The following is a 21,822-nucleotide window of genomic DNA, read 5'->3' as shown; positions in this document are numbered from 1 at the left end:
TTGACTCATCCTTTGTACTTAAATACAGTAGGTCCTCGGGTTACATTGGAGATCTGTTCCTATGGCACCACGTAATGTAATGTGATTTCGCCATAAGTCGGAACCCACCTACATAAGCACCTATGTCACTCACATGGAGCACATACACAGCAGTAATGAAGTGAAACAGTAAAAAAAAATTAAAAGATAACAATTCCTGACCTTTACTTGTGGTAAGTAAATAATAAAAAACATAAAGCACATATGGTACATACATCGAAATGATGGAACTTTTTTTAAAAATAAATATATGGGAGATGGTGATGTAACCCGAGGACTGTCTGTAAACATATTTTAAGCTAAAGTGTCCTAATAGAAAGTGATGTGTGAAAATGTGTCAGATGCCTTGGGTTTTAGCAGTACCACCTTAGATCTCACTAGGTAGGGGACTCCTGGTGGTGGTGGTGGTGGTGGTGGTGGTGGTGGTGGCGGCGGCGGCGGCAGGGGAGAAATTGCTCACCTGCAGGTGGGCCTTTCTGAGGGGGAAAAGGTAGTCAGAACAAAGGTGCTTATAATTGGTGGATGGGGGGTGAAGGTGATTTTATACTTGGAGACACCCTTGTTCCTCAGGTACCCAGAGACCTGCTACCATGTTCCATGAATCTGCTCTGCTTCTCCCAGACAGATCTCTAGGCACACCTCCCCTACCCTCCCTCCAGCTCCTCTGCTAGGAGATATGCCTCCAGCCATTCACCACCTCATCCACACAAGAAATGAAAACTTACAATAAATCACATTTGAGTAAAGACAAAACCCAGGCTGGATTATGAAATATATTCAATTTTGCTTCTGATTTTTTAAAGAACTAAAAAGCAAAGATGATTCTGTCTTCAGAACCCTGGCCCTGATTATCAACATGTTAGTGAAACTAGATAACAGGGCTGAGGGCTGGGCCACACACAGGGCTGGATGCCTCTGGGGTAAGGACACCTGGACCTTGGATTGGCCAGGCCAGGTGGAGGGTGCCCAGAAGGGTCAAAGGCTCCCAAAGCAATGATATGGAACTAAATCACCGTAGGTGATTCCAGGCCCTGGCCTTTCAGGCATACCCCACATGGGGATCTTCTTGGCCCAAGACTAGACCAGGACTGGGGACTGGACTACTAGTGGAGACAGACCAATGACAAAGCCCCTCAGGAGTGCTGGCAAGAAACTGGTCTGGGGTGAATCGGGGGTTGGTCACATTCTCTAAGCCATCCCTGCCTGTGTCCCAGGAGGCAGCCTTGGTCAATGGCACCCAAGCACTGGAAAGCCATGAAATAGTTAAGAGATTTTATTCTAATAGCTATAATTACAGTGCTTGTTTGTCGAAATGAAAACTGAAAACAAGTATACAAAACAGTTGATTACTAATCGTGTATTGAAAGCAGTAAGAGGTTCCACGACACCAGATAAACCAGTTCTGAGGTTTTCCCCAAGATAAATTTTAACAGCTCTAATTTCTTCAGTGTTTATCAAAATACAAAAGAAAAAAGTAGAGGTTGTTGTTTTTGATGTCAATCTGACCCTTGCAGGCTGAGGGAGTGAAAGCACATGTGGACGGGGGCTCTGAGGAGTTAGGCTCTAAGATGACGGGTTGCCTGTCTGCATTCCTACTGGTGAGATCCAGACAACCTGGAGCAAGTGAGTGTGTGTAGGGACCATGGGGGTCTCCCGTTCTGGCCAGAGTGGTCCCACCAAAGCACCTAAGCTGACCCACACTGACCGAAGGGAAGGCTGGGGTCCCTCCAAGGAGCCTGAGTGGTGGCCGCAGCCCCCAGCCCACCCCCATAGGCAGTGGTGTAAGCACAGGTACAAGCACAAATGCTATGGGATGCATATGACCCAGCAAGACAAAGCCAATCAGGGACCGTAAGTGACCATGCAGAATGTATTGTGGCTAGTTCTGCCCACTGCACGCTCCAGATGGGAGACAGACCACAGGCAGACTGGACTCAAGCCATTACTGCAGAACCTACACTAGGCACATTTCTCCCTTCTCTGTGTTCAAGTGTCTCCTTACCTTGTATTTATATTATAAAAAATGTACTGAGTTTGGGTTAAAAACCAACCACCAAAATGGATCTCAACACAGATTTAAAGCCCAGAGGAGGAGCATTGAGGTGATCTCATAGCAACTCCTAGAGGCCCCGCCCTGGGTGCCCCAAATCCCTTCTCAGTACTAAACAGTGGGTTGATTCTTTTTTTTTTTTTTTTACAATAAAAAAAGCTGAGTAATATTGCATAGGAGTACCAGAAACTGCCTCATTGGAAACAAGAACTATTTACATTAAATAAAAACCCGGTTGCAGGCTGCGTCTGCACATGTACAGCATGATGAAGCACACTGGGACCGACCATGGAGACAGCTTCTGGCACTCACACCACAGGGGCACATCTGCCACATGAGAGGAAAGCAGGGTGAAGGAGGGAGTGAGGGGGAAGAGAGGAGTTCGGCTCACTTCTGGTTTCGGAGCTGATTGGACAGCCAGTCCAGTCCCTCATAGAGCCCGTCCCCACTGGTGGCACAGGTAGCCTCAATGGGCTGGTTCCTGTGGAGCAGAGTGGAGGCCCAGCTTGTCTGTGATCTCAGCTGCATTCATGGCATTGGGGAGGTCCTGGTGGGAAGGGCAGGGTGGCATGGTAGCCATGGATCATCAGGAAGACTGGGATCCCTCCCCACCTGACCTGTGATCCCTTCATACCCCCAGCCCCTTGGGGTGGCTCAATCACATATAAGTGCGTACCTGCTTGTTTGCGAACACGAGCAGGACAGCATCCCTGAGCTCATCCTCCGCCAGCATCCGCATAAGCTCCTCTCGAGCCTCATTCACACGCTCTCGGTCATTGCTGTCAACCACAAAGATGAGACCTGCCAAGGAGCAGGTGTCAATGAAGTTGCTGAGGACACCCAACCTCTCCCACAGGCCATGGCCCCCAGCCCTCACCTTGTGTATTCTGGAAGTAGTGACGCCACAGAGGCCGGATCTTGTCCTGGCCACCCACGTCCCACACAGTGAAGCTGATGTTCTTATACTCCACAGTCTCCACGTTGAAACCTGCAGGAGCATGGCCCAGTGTGAGCCAATCCCCAGCCACTCCAGCCACCTCCCCAACCCCCCATGGCCTGGCTTCCTCACCTATGGTGGGGATGGTGGTCACGATCTCACCCAGCTTCAGTTTGTACAGGATGGTGGTCTTCCCCGCAGCATCCAGGCCCACCATGAGAATGCGCATTTCTTTTTTGCCAAAAAGGCCCTTGAAGAGGTTCGCAAAGATATTCCCCATGCTGTAGACTGGAGGGAGAGACACTGGCCAGAGAAACCTGCAGAGACAAGGAAGGGGTCCCTGGGTCTCTTTCTATGCAACCCAGGGTTTAGCACAGGAGCAGCTCAGAGACAATCTACCCTCCCACCATGAATGGAGAGACAGACATCCTGCTTCCTCCTGAAAACACAGGGGACAGGAGCTAAAGCAACTCCAGTTCCCAAGCTACAGGAAAAGAAAAACAGTCTGTCTGCTGGGCACTCAAGCCCCTCGCACCCCCCAATCACCCTTAGAAGGAAGAGTCTGAGAATCTTATGAACAAGGCTGACCTTTACCACCTGACATCCATGGCTTTCAAAGGAATGCTACTCTCTAATCTTTTCAAGGGGGCCAGAAACAACTGAACCAAGGCCCCATAGTGTTCCTCCACTGACCCACCAAACCTTAAAGATGGACCATGCTCAAGATGATGAGTGCATGGGGAGCTAGACTCCCCTCCCCCGGAACAAAGCAGAAGCCAACCTTTCCCAACACACTGAGAGCTCCGCACTCACCCCGCAGCAGGCCGGACATGGGGACCACACTTGGGCACTGGGTTCAAGGCACAGCAAGGGCCCCAGGGCAGTACATCAGGGGCGGCTCTTTCCCACCAGTGGAGGTCACCCCTGTTCCAGAGAGGAGGGGGCCCAGCCCAAGTGGTGTGGCAACACGCTTATGTGAGAACATTCGTGCCATGTCTAGGCCACACTCACCCCAGGTTCCCGTCACATCATCCAGTCAACTACCACCCAAGGTCAGAGAGCAGGCAGAAAGGGCCAGGAAGCTATAGGCCAGGAAGTGTAGGCTCTCAGTCCCAGAAGGCCCCCAAGCACTCATGCTGCCCAGGCCTGGCCTCTCCATGCTGCACCACTGTTACTCTTCAACTTTTGTTCTAAACAAGAAAGAAACTGTCACTTTCTCAAATGCTGGTGCGCCTCCCCCAGAAGTAACCAACAGCTCCCAGTCTTTGAACTATGAACAAACACTGCTGAGGTCAGAAACCAGTGAAGGACATCATATGGGCCTAGCACAGGCACGCCCCACTGCACCCACGTGTGGGGAGTTTTCTGACCCTCAAAGCCGCATGTCACCTCTGATAAAAGGCTCGGGTCTTCTCTATTCTAAGTTCTCTCCACCTGAACACTGAGTGACAATGTACACCCAGCTCATCAAACATCCACCCTCTCAGGTTTCAGTACCTTGACATTTCCTGGCTGAACTGCCATGACAACTGTCAAATGGAACTTTTCTAATCTAGTCATTCCTCACAGCTGTTAGCATTCTGCTGTAAGAAACCACTTTCCTTATCCAAGTATCTACATGAACACGAACTCACATTCTTATTTCACTCAATGAGTCAGCTGCCCCATCATGAATGTGATGCTCCAGTGGTCCCAGACATGCCCAGTAGAGCTCTTTTCAAACTAGCTTCAGTGCACTTTTGACACTTTTTAAAAAATATATTTTTATTGATTTCAGAGAGGAAGGAAGAGGGAGAGATAGAAACATCAAAGATGAGAATCATTGATTGGTTGCTTCCTGGAACTGCCCCCTCCCCCGGCCCTACCCCCACCCTTATCCCCACCACTGGGGATCCAGCTGGAAACCTAGGCATGTGCCCTGACCAGGAATCGAACTGTAACCTTCTCGTTCACAGGTCAACACTCAACCATGGAACCAGTTGGGGGCTTTTGACATTTTAAAATTAAAAACATGGGTAAGAAAGGGAAAACTGGGAGAATTTGAAAGATCAACATCTACTTGGGCATGATGATGACTTTTTAGATATAATACCAAAGACATGATCTAGGAAAGAAATAAGTGATAAGCTGGACTTTGTTAAAATTGAAAGCCTGGCCAAACCGGTTTGGCTCAGTAGATAGAGCATCGGCCTGTGGACTGAAAGGTCCAGGTTTGATTCCGGTCAAGGGCATGTACCTTAGTTGCGGGCACATCCCCAGTAGGAGGTGTGCAGGAGGCAGCTGATCGATGTTTCTCTCTCATCGATGTTTCTAACTCTCTATCCCTCTCCCTTCCTCTCTGTAAAAAAATCAATAAAAAAATATATTTTTTTAAAAATTGAAAGCCTGTACTCCGGGCAAGATACTTAGGAGAAAGAGAAAACATTTGCAAAAGACACACCTAATAAAGGAATGTCATCCAAAACACACGAAAACTAGTTAAAACCCAGTAAGAAAACAAACAACCTGATTTAAAAATAAGTCAAATACCTTAAAAAATACGTATTTTTATTTATTCAGAGAGGAAAGGAGGAGAGAGAGATAGAAACATCAACAATGAGAGAGAGCCGAAACCGGTTTGGCTCAGTGGATAGAGCATCGGCCTGCGGACTGGGGGGTCCCAGGTTCGATTCCAGTCAAGGGCATGTACCTGAGTTGCGGGCACATCCCCAGTAGGAGATGTGCAGGAGGCAGCTGATCAATGTTTCTCTCCCATCGATGTTTCTAACTCTCTATCTCTCTCCCTTCCTCTCTGTAAAAAATCAATAAAATATATATAAAAAGAAAAAAAACAATGAGAGAGAATCATTGATTGGCTATCTCCTGCATGCCCTAAACTGGGGATTGAGCCTGCAACCCAGGCATGTGCCCTTGACCAGAATCAAACCTGGGACCCAGGCTGACGCTCTTTCCACTGAACCAAACTGGCTAGGGCTGGGTCAAAGACTTTTTATGACAGTTTTTGAGAAGAGAATACTTTGAGGATATACGGCAACAGGAGCTGGTGGGAATGCAAAATGGTGCATCCACGTTGGAAGGGTTCTTACAAAACCTAACATACTCTTACAAGCAATTGTGCTCCTTGGTATTAACTCAAAGGAGTTGAAAGCTTATGTCAACACAAAAATCTGCACACAAATGTTTACAGCAGTTTTATTGATAATTGCCAAAACTTGGGAGCAACCAAGATGTCCTTTAGTAGGTGAACAAATAAACTGTGCTACAACCATATGATGGAATATTATTCAGCACTACAAAGAAATTAGCTATGGCAAGCCATCAAAAGAAGGAAACGTGGTGTATTACTAAGCAAAGGGAGCCAATTGGAGGAGGCCACATACTGTACAATCCAATTATCTGACATTCTGGAAAAGGCAAAAACTAGGAGGCAGTAAAAAGATCAGTGGTTGCCAGGGGTTGTTGGTGGTGGGAGAGAGGGATGAATTGCTGGAGCACAGGTGATTTTCAGGGCTGTGAAGCTACTATGTATGATGCTGCAATGGTGGTTACTCTAGTGGGAGATGTTCATAGTAGAGATTTCCCATACCATGTGTGTAGGGGAAATCTCTGTACCTTCTCTTCAATTTTGCTGTGAACCTAAAACTGCTCCCTTAAAAAAAAAATAAAATCAACATCTGACTAAGAATGAAACAAACCCATTCACTCAAAGCAGACTAAATTCCAGAACACCAATGGTCAAAGAACTTTAAACTTGGTATCCAGAGATCAGAAAGAAGCGCACTGTAAACCACAAATACTAGGCAAAGTATGAAGTAGATATAAGGCAGAGAGAGCAAAAGTCAGGTGAGAAATGCCAGGTTGCCCGAGGCCTGAGCAGCGGTCAGCCCAACCATTACTACCTACATGGTTTAAACATGGGGCTTGGCAATTCCAGGGGAATTGGGAAAAAACTAATGACAGGTACATAGAAAAAAAAATCCAAAGATAAAAATGAACAAAAGAAAACATAAGACAGTCACTTCTTAGCTCAACAGTGTACAATGTTTACTTAGTCACAATAGTTACTGTTATTTGCTAAGGCCAGAACTTGTGGTATGAAGGGCCCACCCTCACCATCCAAACAGACACTCTCATATGGGGGTACAGTCAAATGATGAAAGGGCCATTCCTGAGAAGCAGGATGGAGGACTGCTTTTTATATTTGTTTTATTGTTCAAGTATCCCCTTCACAAAAACTGACAAAAAACACAAAACACACCCCTACTCACCAAGGGATTAAAAGGTTATCTGTATCCTCCCCAACCCCATTAGGGCAGACGGAACATCTCCAAGTAAAACTCCCACACCTGGGTGTGGCCTCTGTATGCATAGTCCCTATCTTTACCCCCCGGTCTGTGTCTGAGTCCTGATTATCAGCATGGTCCCCATCCTCTTCACTCTGTTTTTAAACAGATCAAAGTCATGTAGCCTCACAGAGGAAAGTCACACTTCGTGGCAGAACCAGGATGGGGATGAGCACCAAGTCTCAAGACTTAAGATACTAGGATACACAGCATTTTGTCTCTCCCCACTACAATCATCTGTACCCACCTTGCACCTGGCCCAGGAATCCTGGTGGCTTCCTGGCCTGTCCCCTCAGCACCGTTTACTGCTTTGTCAGAGGTCCAGACCTAACACAATATGTTATAACATATAAGTTCAACACTGGCCACCAGAGTTGTGCCATCCTCTTGGCACAGAGTCCAACTTGTGGGGATGGGACACCCAGCCCAGGTGCTATTTCATCTTTTACTCTACTAGAATCCCCCACACTCAAGCAAAACCCGTTTTCAGGTTCATCGTAGTAGTAGCAGAGAAGACACTTTTTCAGCAGAACCCTTCCTCCGCACCTGTGAGTCTGCAAATGACCTATCTAGAAAATGAAAGAGTAACAGAGGCCCTTCTCTGAGAGCAGACAGGACCTTTAGGGTAGCATTCCAGCATTAAAGCCAAGAATAGAACACAACTCCCACAGGCAAAGATCTAAAGGCCAACAAGGCAAATGATGGGGCCTCCCTGGGGAAAACATCCATCGGACGCCAATAAATGACTGCTTTAAATGCTTTAGAGAAATTGGTGTACCTGTGCCCTCTACCTGGCCCTCTGCATCACCACCAAGCCTCAGTGGTTTCAAAAGAAGCAGAGGTAGCTCTGCTTCAGAATTTGCAATCATCAGACTTGTGCAACTTGTCTCTGCAGAAGGAAAGTCTGTCAGGTTTTCTGAAACCGTTAGAGCTGGTTTATGTAACAGAATCTCTTTAACAGCGAACATCTAGATGACCTAAATGGTTGGGATCACTAGGAAGAAGACACCACCAATGCAGAGCATAGCTTGGGAAACAAAACAAAAAGTGTGACCCAGCAACCCAGAAAGGGAGAACTGAACTACACTTTGCGCTGCAGATGGGATGAGCTGCATTGGTCTTCTCTGTAAATGGGGGTTAAGATGGATGAATCCCTACTCAAATGAACAGCTGGATGACAGTTTTTTTCCTTTTTATTTTTTTCTCTTTTTGCCTTTTTAAAAGTCGTTTATTGAGGTGTAAGTTACTAGGATAAAATAGTCTGTTTTAGTATGAGAAAAATTAACAAAGTGAAAATTCCAGAGAAACTGACAGACATTACAAAACATTTTCTCAACATATGTATTCAGAATATCCATCACTTAAAAGTCCAATTCATCCCTGACACACAGAATTTAAATTTAAAGGCAGATCTTCTACATGCACAGGCTGCAAACTGCTTTTTTTGTGTATCACCTTGGGACTCTTATACACCAGCGAAATAAAGCGTCAAGCCATTAACTCTGCCAGATAGCCCAATATTCAATTTCTGTAGCTTTGATGTTTCTCTGTAATTGAGTAGTATACTACTACAGTTTGTCATAACTTTGAAAAATTAGTGTTAAGAGGAAAACTGATTGTGTCAATACTAGTGATAAGAAGGTATACCTCACAGGCCTAATACAACTGTGACAAAGATATGCATCAACAACAGGCTCAGAACAACATTCAGCCTGAGACACTCAGTGGATCTAAAGAAGTTGTGAGAACTTTATTTTTTCTTACCCTTCAAATATAATTGATATATACACTGTATTTGTTCCAGGTGTACAACATGATTTGATATGTACATATATTGTGACATGATCACCATAAAAGTTGTTAGTTAACACCCACTACTTCACACAATTAACATTTTTTTTTCTTGTGATGAGAACTTTTAATATCTACTCTCTGAATTCTTTCAAATGTATGATACACAGTATGTTAGCTACAGTCAGCACCCTATTACTTAATTATCTTAAGACTGGAAGTTTGTACCTTTTGACCCACCCATTTTTCCAACCCCAAACTTTCAATAAACAAAAGAACACGCAACAATATTTAAGAATTGTATCATTCTGGTCTGCATCTACAGGCGAGTTTGGAGTTTCGTTGTTTTTCACAACAAAACTTTCAGGATGTTTTTCAGGAACCAATCAAGCACAAGGGTTGGCCTCTATGCAAGATTTTGCCCCTGTGACCCCCACCCCAAGGAAGGCCAGCATTCTTACACCAAGGGTTGGCCTCTAATACATCCTTTGCACAGCATCTCCCACACCTGAAGGAGAGCATTACTTGTGAGGTCCAGTTCTTAGGAGGAGCAACCAGTGAAATTCAATTTAGATCACTCTTTGCCAGCTTAAGATTCATGGTAAAAATCCTTAAAATGACAGCTAAAAATGAGTTTCATTCATGTATGACTCTTGGTCTACAGCAAGCATGTCAAACTTATGGCCCATAGGCCGCATGCAACAAATATTTTTGCGGCTACAATGATATGTAAGAAACATTTTAATAAAAATTTCATAACTTAGAATTTTACAATGTCCTGTTATACATAACTAGAGGCCCGGTGCACGAATTCGTGCATGGGTGGGGTCCCTTGGCTTGGCCGGCGATGGGGCCATCTTGCCCAGTCCCAATCGGAGCGGGCTGGGGGGGAGGGACTGCTGTGGGAGCACACTGACCACCAGGGGACAGCTCCTGTATTGAGTGTCTGCCCCCTGGTGGTCAGTGTGCATCATAGCTACCAGCCGGTTGTCCAGTCGTAAGGGTCGCTTAGGCTTTTATATATGTAGATTATTAATGGACAGCACTCACTAATGACTGATTACTACAATTGTGTTGCATTCATTTCCTTACACCCCTGTGCACCATTTCTTTCTACAAATACTAGCAGCGAATATTTTAGCAGCCAACTGCCATGTCATTAGTCTTGGACTGACTTGGTGTGTGCAACAGGAAATATTTCGCTTTCCAAGAACAAGAAAAATAGGTTTATTTGCATTACACTTATTAATTTGTGCAGTTATTCAGTGTCTGATAAGTTAATGTTCAAGAAAAAAATATTAATTTTATTAAAATGTTCTATTATTTTATGTTAATGATTACTCATTTATTTCAGCCCTTTCTATTCAGCATGTCTCTATAGAAATAAACCTACGTTTCTATGAAAACTGAAGCTTTTGTTTTTTTGCGGCCCACATAAACTTAAATTTTGCTTATTTGGCCTGTGTTAGCCTTTGAGTTTGACATGCTTGGTCTACAGTAACATGAATTGAACACCCAGGAGCCACTGTCACTATCTAAGTCAGTGATGTCAAACCTATGACACGCGTGTCAGAGGTGACACGCAAACTCATTTTTTGGTTGATTTTTCTTTGTTAAATGGCATTTAAATATATAAAATTAAAATAAATATCAAAAATAGAAGTCTTTGTTTTACTATGGTTGCAAATATCAAAAAATTTCTATATGTGACATGGCACCAGAGTTAAGTTAGGGTTTTTCAAAATGCTGACATGCCGAGCTCAAAAGGTTTGTCACCACTGATCTAAGTGAACAGGCACCCAGCAACCATAAGGCACATGTAGGAACAGCATAAGTGCAATTAATCCTACTTACCACTACCTACAAAAGTATTTAACTGATGGGCATATTTATGGTTTGTAGTTCCCCTTTATTCTCTATCTTAAAGTTTTACTTATTAAATATTAGAGGCCCAGTGCACGAAATTTGTGCACGGGTAGGGTCCCTAGTGGCTGCTGGCTGGGGCCTCCCTTCATTCTGCGCTGCCCCCTGGTGGTCAGCGCATGTCATAGCAAGCGATTGAACTCTCGGGTGGTCAAACTCCTGAGAGGACACTTTGCATATTAGGCTTTTATATATAGAGAGAAGATAATCATACTCAAAACAATTTACCAAACACACTTAATGACCTGAAACCTACAGCTGGAAGCAACTTACTAGATGGGCTAGCCCAGTGGTCAGCAAACTGTGGCTTGCGAGCCACATGTGGCTCTTTGGCCCCTTGAGTGTGGCCACAAAGTTTCAATCGCACTGTATGTGCGCGCCCGCACGTGGTATTTTGTGGAAGAGCCACACTCAAGGGGCTGCAGTTTGCCGACCACTCGGCTAGCCCAAATGAAAGTGAAACCAGGATGGAGGAGACCCACAGCTTGGAGCTAAGCCAGGAACAGCTCTCACAGCTCTGTGCACCTATTCTTATGCCAGACCCCTGCTTATCTGTATTTCCTCTCTGATTTGTCCCTGGGCTCCAGAACAATCCTACATTCTTGTCCCCTTCCCCCCGCAGCCATTAAGGCCGACTGAGTATTCTGGCCTGTGGGATGGGGCGGTGTCCAGGTCCTCTGTTGTGGAGCCACCAGGACCCTAGACCCTAATGAGTACTTCTACTCTGGAAGTAATGATGCAGATACCCTCTGTCTAACTTCAATTGCAGTTGAGTCTTGAAGGACCTGTTCCTAGAAAAAAAAATCAAAGACCAAAAATACAGTTTTGTGTTAACCTAAAACAAATGAAACTAAAAATGGAGAAAAATTAATATATGTCTAAAATACAAAGCAGGGGCAACTCTAAAGAACCCAGACACCTAAAGGTGTCCTACCATTAATGCCTTACTAATTTTGCAGGTTATTAGTGGTTCTTTGGATGTCAACTAGAGTTCTTCTGATCCATAAAGTAGGAACCAGAGGACCAGCAGTTTGGGATCAGTTTGAAGTGCTTCAGAAAGTTCCTTGGGTGTGTTCTAACTCCAGCTGCAGTCCCAGTGCACTCACCACACCCATTTCTCCATGCTGTGCCCACCAGGTCTTTTGCTCAGCCTCTGAAGCCAAGCTCAAATGCTACCATCTTCCACAGGAGGGTCTTTTCATCTTTATTTTCAGTGCACCCTTTACACATCGCGGGGCTAACAGTCACCACACTCACAAAAGGAAAAGCTGTGTGAGAACAGAGCTGGGCACACAGAGGCCAACAATACTCAGTGATCCAACTGACAAGTGGTGAAAGAGAGTGCAGCAACAAACAGTGGTGTCTGTTCTTCCCCCCTCACCTGCCTCTAGGTCAAGCAACATCAAAAGCTGCTTGTCAGTGACACTGGGACCCTCTCATGCAGCTAACAGCTTCAACCCCAGACATGCACAACCCAACACCCAACAGAGAGAAAGGGGGGCACACCACATAGTCCTGGATTTCAGTTCTAATAGTGAGAACATGGAGAAGAGGATTCAGGATTCTGATTTCTACTGTGAAATAAATCACATTCCTTTGTTTCTGTCACTCCACTCCTTTAATCATGTGAGCATTGCAAACGTGCAGAAGCCTCTGCAGACTCTATTCTGGTGCCTTATCAGAGAGTCCACCCAGGCCCACCATGCGGACACAGGTCCTCTACCAACACTAGGGTGGGGCTCTAAGACCACTCTCCATACCCTTGAAGAAAAGAGGAACTGCAACCAGGAACCCTCAGAACCCTTCTAAGCTTCAAAATGGCAGGCAGTCCCGGAGGTTTTCTTGGCACAGGGGGTTTGGTGAGGGGGTAAGCCAATCTCCAAAAACTGATTTTTGCCTTCAGGGAACATTTTGAAAACAGTATTTTAAAAATTGCAGCCCCACCTCTTTTTCTAAGGCACAGGCTTCCAGATGATCAGTAAAAGAAAGTGTAGCAGGGGGTTGAGAGTCTCGGTTAGATCCCTCCATCTTTGGGACAAGTCCCCTACCAGACTTGCCACAGTGGCAGCCAGTGCCAGCTCAAGAGCACACAGAGGTGCAGGGCTCAGGATGTCCTTCTCATCCTCCAAGAAAGCTGCTGCTCTTGCCTGAGAGGCCACAGTATCCTCTCAATGGACTTCTTCCAACCTCTGTCACACATTAGACTAGCGGTTCCCAACATGGGGCACACCCCCCACAGGGGACAATTTGATTTTTAAGGGGGGCAATTAAAGAATGAGTTATTAACAGTGAATTTGTTGCATTTCTTATGGTTCTAGGGCAGTGATGGTGAACCTTTTGAGCTCGGTGTGTCAGCATCTTGAAAAACCCTAACTTAACTCTGGTGCTGTGTCACATATAGAAATTTTGATATTGGCAACCATAGTAAAACAAAGACTTACATTTTTTGATATTTATTTATATATTTAAATGCCATTTAACAAAGAAAAATCAACCAAAAAAATGAGTTTGCGTGTCACCTCTGACACGTGTGTCATAGGTTCGCCATCACTGTTCTAGGGGCTCATATATATTTATATTGTGACATATTCATGCATTTCAGTTCTCTGTTATATGTTTTGAAACTTGACTTGCTATTTTTTCATATCACTTCATATTATTACTGGAGGCCCAGTGCATGAAATTCATGCGGGGGGGCGGGGGGGGCCCTCAACCCTGCCTGCCCCCTCTCACAGTCCAGGAGCCTTCAGATGTCCTACTGACGGCTTAGGCCCACAACCGGGCTGTTCAGGGGAAGGTGCCAACCTCATCACCCCACTGCTGCTGCCACTGCCAGCTGCCGTCAAGGTATTTTCAGCAACACAAACTCCAGTCCCTTCACCATGAAAAAAATGACAACTTTCTTTAGGCATTTTCAAGATGTCTCTTTCATAGGAAATGACATTTCTTTCTTTTTCTTTTTCTTTAATCCTCACGAGGATATTTTCCCACTGATTTTTAGAGAGCGTGGAAAAGAGAGGGAAAGACAGAAACATCACTGTGAGAGGCACACTTTGATTAGTTGCCTCCTGCATGAGCCCTGACCTGGGCCCCGGCCAGGGAGGAGCCTGCAACCTAGGTACATGCCCTTGATCAGAATCGAACCCAGCTGTGGGGCTGGGGCTGGGGCTGAGGGCTGGCCCCCCTGCGTGTTGTTCTCTTTGGCTCCAGGCGTGGCTGCCCTATTGTTCTCTCAGGCTCTGGGCCCCTGCCAGGCCCCTCCTCCTGAGCTGGTTGTGACTGTTATGGCGTCCTGGCCTAATTTGCATATTGCCTCTTTTTATATATATGTATGTGTTACTTGAGGCCTGGTGCACGAAATTCGTGCACTTGGGGGGAGGCGCGCGCACAGCATGTCCCTCAGCCTGGCCTGCATCCTCTCACAATCCCGGAGCCCTTGGGGGATGTCTGACGGCTTAGCGCTGCCATTGAGGCAGGAGAGGCTCCCACCACTGCTGCTGCACTTGCCAGCCGTGAGCCCAGCTCAGGGCTTCTGGCTGAGCGGCGCTCCCCCTGTGGGAGCTCATTGACCACCAGTGGGCAGCTCTTGCATTGTCTGCCCCCTGGTGATCAGTGTGCGTCATAGCGACCGGTCATTCCGCAGTTCTGTTGATTTGCATATTAGCATATATAGGATTATTTTTAACAATTTTTTTTAGTGATTTCTTCCTCAGTACTTCAACTGTCCTTTCGTTCGTTATTTTTCTCTTTTATGGATGCCATGTTCTTTGGAAGCTGGTTTAGACCAAGTTAATGGCCTTTTAGGATTCCTCCATATGAATACAAGTTCACTTTTTGAATAGTAAGAATTTTATGTCACAGGTGGGGCATCAGGATTTTAGAGATGTGTAGGTGGGCATGGCCAAAAAAAGACTGGGAACCACTCCTTTAAACAGAAGCCCTAGTGTCAAGAGAAATCTCATTCACACACCTGCTCACACTAGCCTCTCCTTAAAATCTCCCAGATCCCTGCCATTGTCCTCTGCACTCTGCATCTGGTACAATCACACCACAACACTGCCTATCTCAGCCATTTACTTCCAGGGGAGTGTGGCCCCTGAACATGGCCCATATTTCTATTCCCAGCTAGACCCTGCCTTCATCCTAGCTACCCCATTCCTACCATCCCATCCACACACAAATCTCCCAGCGAATTCTAACCCTCCAACATAAAGGGCCCTCCCTTCCTCACTTTAACCTGAGCAACTTTCTCCCAGTTTCTTAGATACCTACAATCCCTTTCTCCATCTCTCTCACCCCCAAATCTGTCTGCTTTACCAGCAAGTTCCACCTCTCCCTCTGAAAGATGCATCTGCACCATCATGTGCCTGTGCCCTGGTACAGCCACCTTATCTCCTCTCTGGCATCTCAACAGCCTGTAGCTTCTACTCCACAAGGTGTTCTCAATACCAGTAAGAGGAGACTGAAACACCACATGCTAATTCAGGGTCCTTACACAGGTCAGAATGGGCATTTCACAGCACCACCTCCACTGTCACAAAAGGAAATTAGCAGACAACACAACCAACATCTGCTCTGATTGTAAAACACCCATTATATTGCCCAACTGTAATGTAATGGGGAAATGAAGGATAGTGACTTAGAATAAAACACATGCTTCAATACTGGGCACGACCACACCATCAGCTGAGGGAGGTTGTCAAAGAACCACCGCAGAAGCCTGCCACAATGCACACTGCCAGAGCCAGTACCTGCAGCTCGGGTACTAGGGGACTGTCCATGAAGCAGAAAAAGAAAGCAACTCATGGGAAGGTTCTGCAAAGAACAAAATATAAACCCCACTCCCTGACTTCCTGGAAAATTCAAAACATCTATTAAAACCATGCCAAAAAACGGAAATTGTTGTCCTTGTAGATAAAACAGAATTAGGTCTAAGATATGAAAATCACACAGAATGCATTCTTGCTGCTCTCACAAATTCCCCAAACACCCTTTCTGTGGAGCTAGCCCCTCTAAGGCCCACTGGAACACACCAGTAGACTTCCCTCTGGCTCCTCACTCACTCTGCTTCTGGCAGGTCTCCAAAACCACTCCAGGGACTCTGTACTCACTGTTCCCCTGCCTAGAAGCTTCCTATTTCTCCCACAGATCCACTGCTCCCTCATACCTCTCTTCCCCCATCCCCCACGCTTATTCCCTATCCTTCTGATAGGCCAAATTTACCATCTGCCCCTTTCTGTGTACTGTTGGCCTGCCTTCCCTTTCTGTTCATTGTAGAGACCAGGCCCCACTCTGCCAGCAGGATCTCCACTATCCAGAACTCACCATTCTCCTTACACCTGTACCTTCTTCCTCCACTGTGTACTTCCCTGGGCACCCAAAGGATTCACCATCAAGTAGAGAAGAACTGTAAAAGCGCACTTATCCAGGGCCCTTACGGATTAAAAAGCAAAACTATTAATCATACATGTCTACAAATATGCTTTCCCAAAATATTAGTTTGTCAGGAAAAACCTGTCAAGTCAACAACGAATTTCATGCTGGTTTATAACTATACATGAGTGGTGCCGTCTGAACATTCCTTTTTTTTTAAAATATATTTTATTGATTTTTTACAGAGAGGAAGGGAGAGAGATAGAGAGTTAGAAACATCGATGGGAGAGAAACATCGATCAGCCGCCTCCTGCACATCTCCCACTGGGGATGTGCCCGCAACCCAGGTACATGCCCTTGACCGGAATCGAACCTGGGACCCCTCAGTCCGCAGGCTGACGCTCCATCCACTGAGCCAAACCGGTTTCGGCTGAGCATTCCTTTGATGGTCCAGTGAGATCAGGGCTGTGGGGACACTGTGACAACTCAGGGCAAAGGTGAGCGCCTAATGGCAGGGATGTATGCACAATCTGCTTCCTATACCTGCCCTTAGGTGCCCGCAACTGGTGACTCAATACATTTTCATTGAGCTCCCCAAGAACTGGCAAAATACTATTATCACTTTGACAGAAGAGAAATGCTAGAAGCTATAATTATTTAAGGCAAAACTGACAAAAGATGTAGTGTTTTAAATATAAATTAATGGATCCAATCAGTTAATTAGGAACTGCATACTCATCTACAGAGAAGAAACTTAAAAGACATCGTTTGTTCTGATTATCAAAATACCAGCACATCTAACTTTGCCTTCATTCCTACTCTTCGTGAATGGGTCTAGACAAAATCTTAAAATTGCTTTCTTGGCCATTTGTACCTAAGTTAAACTGATAGGGTACAGCAAAAACAATCTAACATATAACACAAATGAAAGATGATAGGTATTTTACATTATGACTTGCTAGCATCCCTTTGAGGAGCATTACTTATTACACTTCGATTAAACATTAACCAACATTTCCAAAATGCACTATATACATTAACTTCTGAAAATGTGTATGAGTCATACCTGAGCCTCCTATTAATTTATGCCCTATACCAGTGGTCAGCAAACTCATTAGTCAACAGAGCCAAATGTCAACAGTACAACAATTGAAATTTCTTTTGAGAGCCAAATTTTTTAAACTTAAACTATATAGGTAGGTACATTGTTATGAACTTAATCAGGGTACTCCTAAGCTGGCCTTTGCTAAAAACGTCCTCAATCTGATTGAGGTACGTTCACTGAGGTCAACCCCTTCCAACTCTCAAATCCTCAACTCGTGCGTGAATCGCGCACCTCCCCCGCGCTGCGTATCCTGTGGCCCACCTGCACCGTGCTGTCTCCTGTTCCCCGACCGACACCCCCCACTTCTTCTAACGCCACTTCTTCAAAATAGACTCGCCCAGGCCGAAAACCAACTTCTGCGCATGGGCCACGAAGTTTTAATCACACTGTACGTACGCATCCGCACGTGGTATTTTGTGGAAGAGCCGCACTCAAGGCGCCAAAGAGCCGCATGTGGCTTGTGAGCCACAGTTTGCCGACCACTGCCCTATACTAACAGTCACCCCTGTAGCCTGAGAGGTGCGTAAAAACATTTGAATCTTAAACAGAATCACTCTCAATTGCTGTGTGTGTAGTAAAATTTGTTCTTTTCCCTGCCTCTTCCCTTTCTGTTTGCTGATGACAGGTTGCCAAGTTCTTGTGCCACTGTATGCAAACACACACACACACACACACACACACACACACACACACACACATATAAAACAAACAAACAAACAAACAAACCCCCACAGGAACAAAGGATCTTTTAAGGACAAGGAGGTAGGTTCCTACATCAGGCAGACTCACCATTCCTTCCAACTCATATAAAGAAAGTAGAGAGATAGCAATGGTGCTCACCCAGAGTACCTTCCTAGGAATACTAAGCTTTGATGTTTTTGTGTTGTTACCCCCCCCCCCCCAAGTTAATCAGGTCATCTGATCCTTTTGAGAATTCTGAACATCTTCCAGTATAGTGACACAGCTAGTCATAACAGGTGCAATGCAACTATATTTTAAAGGGTTTCTAACATAAAAGGACAGAACCTAAGATGAAGGAAGTGAGCTGAGATGTTATATGTGACCTGAAATCAACCCCCCACACACATACACTCACATATTCTCCAAGGTGTCCTTTACTTGCCAGTAGGAAGGGTACACCCAACCCCACTAGTAGGTCAAAATCATTTCCAAAAGACCACCTCAGATGATGCTGGAAGGACATCTTTAACACCATCCATTCCACAGAGGTGCAGACAGAGCACAAGAGATAAGTTCTTTTCTAATTTTAAGATCTAAAATGAAACTTTTCATTCATGTTTCTCTCCCACCCACCTCTGACAGATGTGCATTTTATTTCCTTTCATCCTCCTAATTCTACAAAGGTTGGAAGTCAATGGGAAGAATGTTGATGGGACACAGAGACGGTCATGAATGGTATTGGCAAGCCCAACCTAGCTGGGATCTGAAACACTTGCTCAGTAAACTATCACAACCCTTAGGAAGACTTACCTTATGTGATCAAGAGCACATTTAAATGCATGTCAAAGCAAAATTGGAAAAGCTCAAGAAAACTGATTCAGCTCTCTCAAACCAAATTAACATACTATTGATGAACTTGCACAGAGTTTTCTCCTTGGTTAGGTTTATTCCTGTGCCCATTTGACGCTCCAAATCATCCCTGTGACCAATACTCCACATCAAATTCCACTGAAATCTACAGATAAATCAAAATGTACCTTCTTATAGTTTCAAGAAAATTTGGTCTTGGTAGAGGCAGCTTAGCAGGTCTGAATGTCCTCTTCAAATTGTACAAGAGGTAAAGCAAATAGCTAGACCACACAATTTAAAAACCAGAACTGTGAGAAGCACAGAACCAGTTTTTGCTTTCTACTAACTTTCTTAGTGGTGAACTAAAAAGCATGTGAGTCAGCTATTATCCAAGCCAACTATTTTAAGTGTTTTTGAAGTAGCAATTCTGAATACCTGTATCTGAAGACAGCCCTCACGGGAAATAGCATGTTCCTAATGCCCAAGTGATAAGGACTTACTTTCGACAAGACATTCCTGAAGACAGTGACACCTGTGAGGAGGCACAGCTACATTCTGTCCATTATGGAGAGAAAACTTTTATGAGAAGAAAATAGCACATTCTAAAAATGTGACCAAATTTGTGATTAACATACACACACTCAATTACTCATAACTTTGTACCCAACTAGCTAGTAGCACCATGCATTCAAGTTCTTAGATTTGGCTACTCATGGAAGTTGCTCAAAACTCTTGAGGACAACACACTTAGTTGATACTAGGAATTGCCCCAGCAAAGGGCCATAATGCACTTCAGCATCTCACTCTTTCAGACACACTGCTGGAAACGCAAGACCCATCGTGCAAAATAGCTGGCAGAATAAAGTGCGAACCACTAGTTCTGAAACAAGAACTAGAGCTGACCCAAGTTGGCATGGCTCAATGGTTGAGGTTTGACTTATGAATCAGATCATGGTTGGATTCCAGGTCAGGGGTAGTCAGGGCACATGTTGGATTACGGCCTCGACTATCAATGATTCTCTCTCACCATTGATGTTCCTATCTCTTTCTTCCTCTCTGAAATCAATAAAAGTATTTAAAAAACAAAACAAACCAGAGCTGACCAGTGGAACACCAGTAGTGGCACCTACTACACAACTCTCAACAGTGACTTCCCAAACCACTCCAAAGCGTTTGAATTCCCTCCTCTCTTGCCAATAACTTCTTGTGCAATTCCGCTCAATTCATTTAAAACGGCAACTTCATATTTTGAGGAAATTTGGAGAGTGCCACCTAGCTAAGAAGTGCCATCTGAGCTGACTAGCTAATATTTTAAGTACTCTGTAATTAATTGCCAAGCCTTATTAACACAGCTACAATTTTACTGACCATAACCACCTGGATTGTGCAACAAGAAAGTGTTAAGGCATTCTGTTAGGGAGGCCATCCTTCTATGGGTAGGTCAAAGATTCACCAGCTCGGAAAAGTGTTCTAAACTCTGCCAACGCGGCCCAAGAAACAAGCTCGGCGTTGCAGCAAGCTCTGATAAAGGACCCTGCACAGGCGTTCTCATTCAGACCCCAGGCCTAGGGCCTCGCCCCACAGCAGGGCCCAGGAACCCCGGCCCCACCCCACTCCACCCAGCCCGTCCCGTCTCGAAGCAAACAGGAACTGGGCTCAAACCCTGGTCATCGCGTGACCTTGGCTGCGTCCCGGGACTGAGGCCTCAGTTTCCTGGTCCTCTAAACCCCGAGGCGGGAGGCGGAGCAGGAAACGGGGCTTCCAGGGGAGCCCACGGCCGGGCCCGACTTCCGGGCGCCAGCCCCGGCGGCTCTGGGAGGCTCGGGGCTGTGTGGGGTCTAAGCCGGAGACTGACCCCCCGCCAGATCTCAACTCGACCTCGCCTTGACACCCAGCGAGTGACTGGCCCCGGACCCAACCCCCTCCCGGCCTCAACTAGACTTCCAGCCTAGCCCTACGCGCCCGCCCCACCACGCCTCGGTCCCAAGCTTGGCCTCGACCCCGGCCCCAGCCGGGCCTCGACCCTTACCGTCTGGCCTCGCCTCGGTCCCCAGCCCGGCCTCGCTTCGCTTCAGACTGGGCCCTCACCGCGGCCCCGAGCCCTGCCTCACCTCGCTTCAGCCTCGGCCCCCACCATGGTCCCCGGCCCAGCCTCGCCTCGCCTCTGCCCTCACCGCGGTCCCCGGACCGGCGTCGGCCCTCCCTGCCCCGCCGCTCCAGCCGCAGTAGGCAGGGACTCGCGCGGCCTAGGCCAGCCCCCGGCCGCAGTTCCCGCTGGCCCACGGCCCCTGCCTCACCCTCGGCAGCCGCGGTGCTGCTGCTACTCCGAGCCAGGCGTTGGTTTCGCTCCCACAAGATGGCGGCGCTGACGGCAGCCACGTCAGTGCCTGCTGCCGCGGTGGACGCTGGGGTATGGGGCAGGCCACCAGAGCCCCGCCCACGCCCCGCCGCGACGCGCATGCGCAGATTCCAGGAGTGGGAGTGCTGTGTGGGGGCAGTCTGTGCGTGCGCGTCCCACCTCTGCGCATGCGTACCCCCGGGACGAAGTCCGTCTGAGCCTGGGCTGCCGGTCTCCCGGGAAGGTGGCGTGGGGAAGCTAAAAACATATTTCGTGGTTACGAGTACTGAGGCTCGAGCAAATCCTGGGGTCCCGGAAAGACAGCAGCCAGGATGTCAGACCCCTTCCCCGGCCAGGGGGTCCCCGCGAACGGGCTGCCCTTGCCCCCGTATT

At 46.5% G+C, this 21,822-nt stretch overlaps 1 protein-coding gene across 1 annotated transcript; it reads right to left on the bottom strand.

The window, feature by feature from the left end:
- Window positions 1–1,296: 1,296 nt before the first annotated feature.
- ARF1 (ADP ribosylation factor 1) lies at window positions 1,297–21,229 on the bottom strand. Its single transcript, XM_036312243.1, is given in 6 exon segments — window positions 1,297–2,585; window positions 2,587–2,636; window positions 2,766–2,890; window positions 2,967–3,077; window positions 3,159–3,343; window positions 21,121–21,229. Coding segments are annotated over 5 exon segments (543 nt in total). The 5' UTR covers window positions 3,307–3,343; window positions 21,121–21,229; the 3' UTR covers window positions 1,297–2,476.
- Window positions 21,230–21,822: the final 593 nt, after the last annotated feature.

This window comes from Myotis myotis, unplaced genomic scaffold (assembly GCF_014108235.1).
Source record: "Myotis myotis isolate mMyoMyo1 unplaced genomic scaffold, mMyoMyo1.p scaffold_m19_p_6, whole genome shotgun sequence".
Classification (NCBI taxonomy): Eukaryota; Metazoa; Chordata; class Mammalia; order Chiroptera; family Vespertilionidae; genus Myotis; species Myotis myotis.
This window is presented reverse-complemented; position numbering and strand designations above follow the sequence as displayed.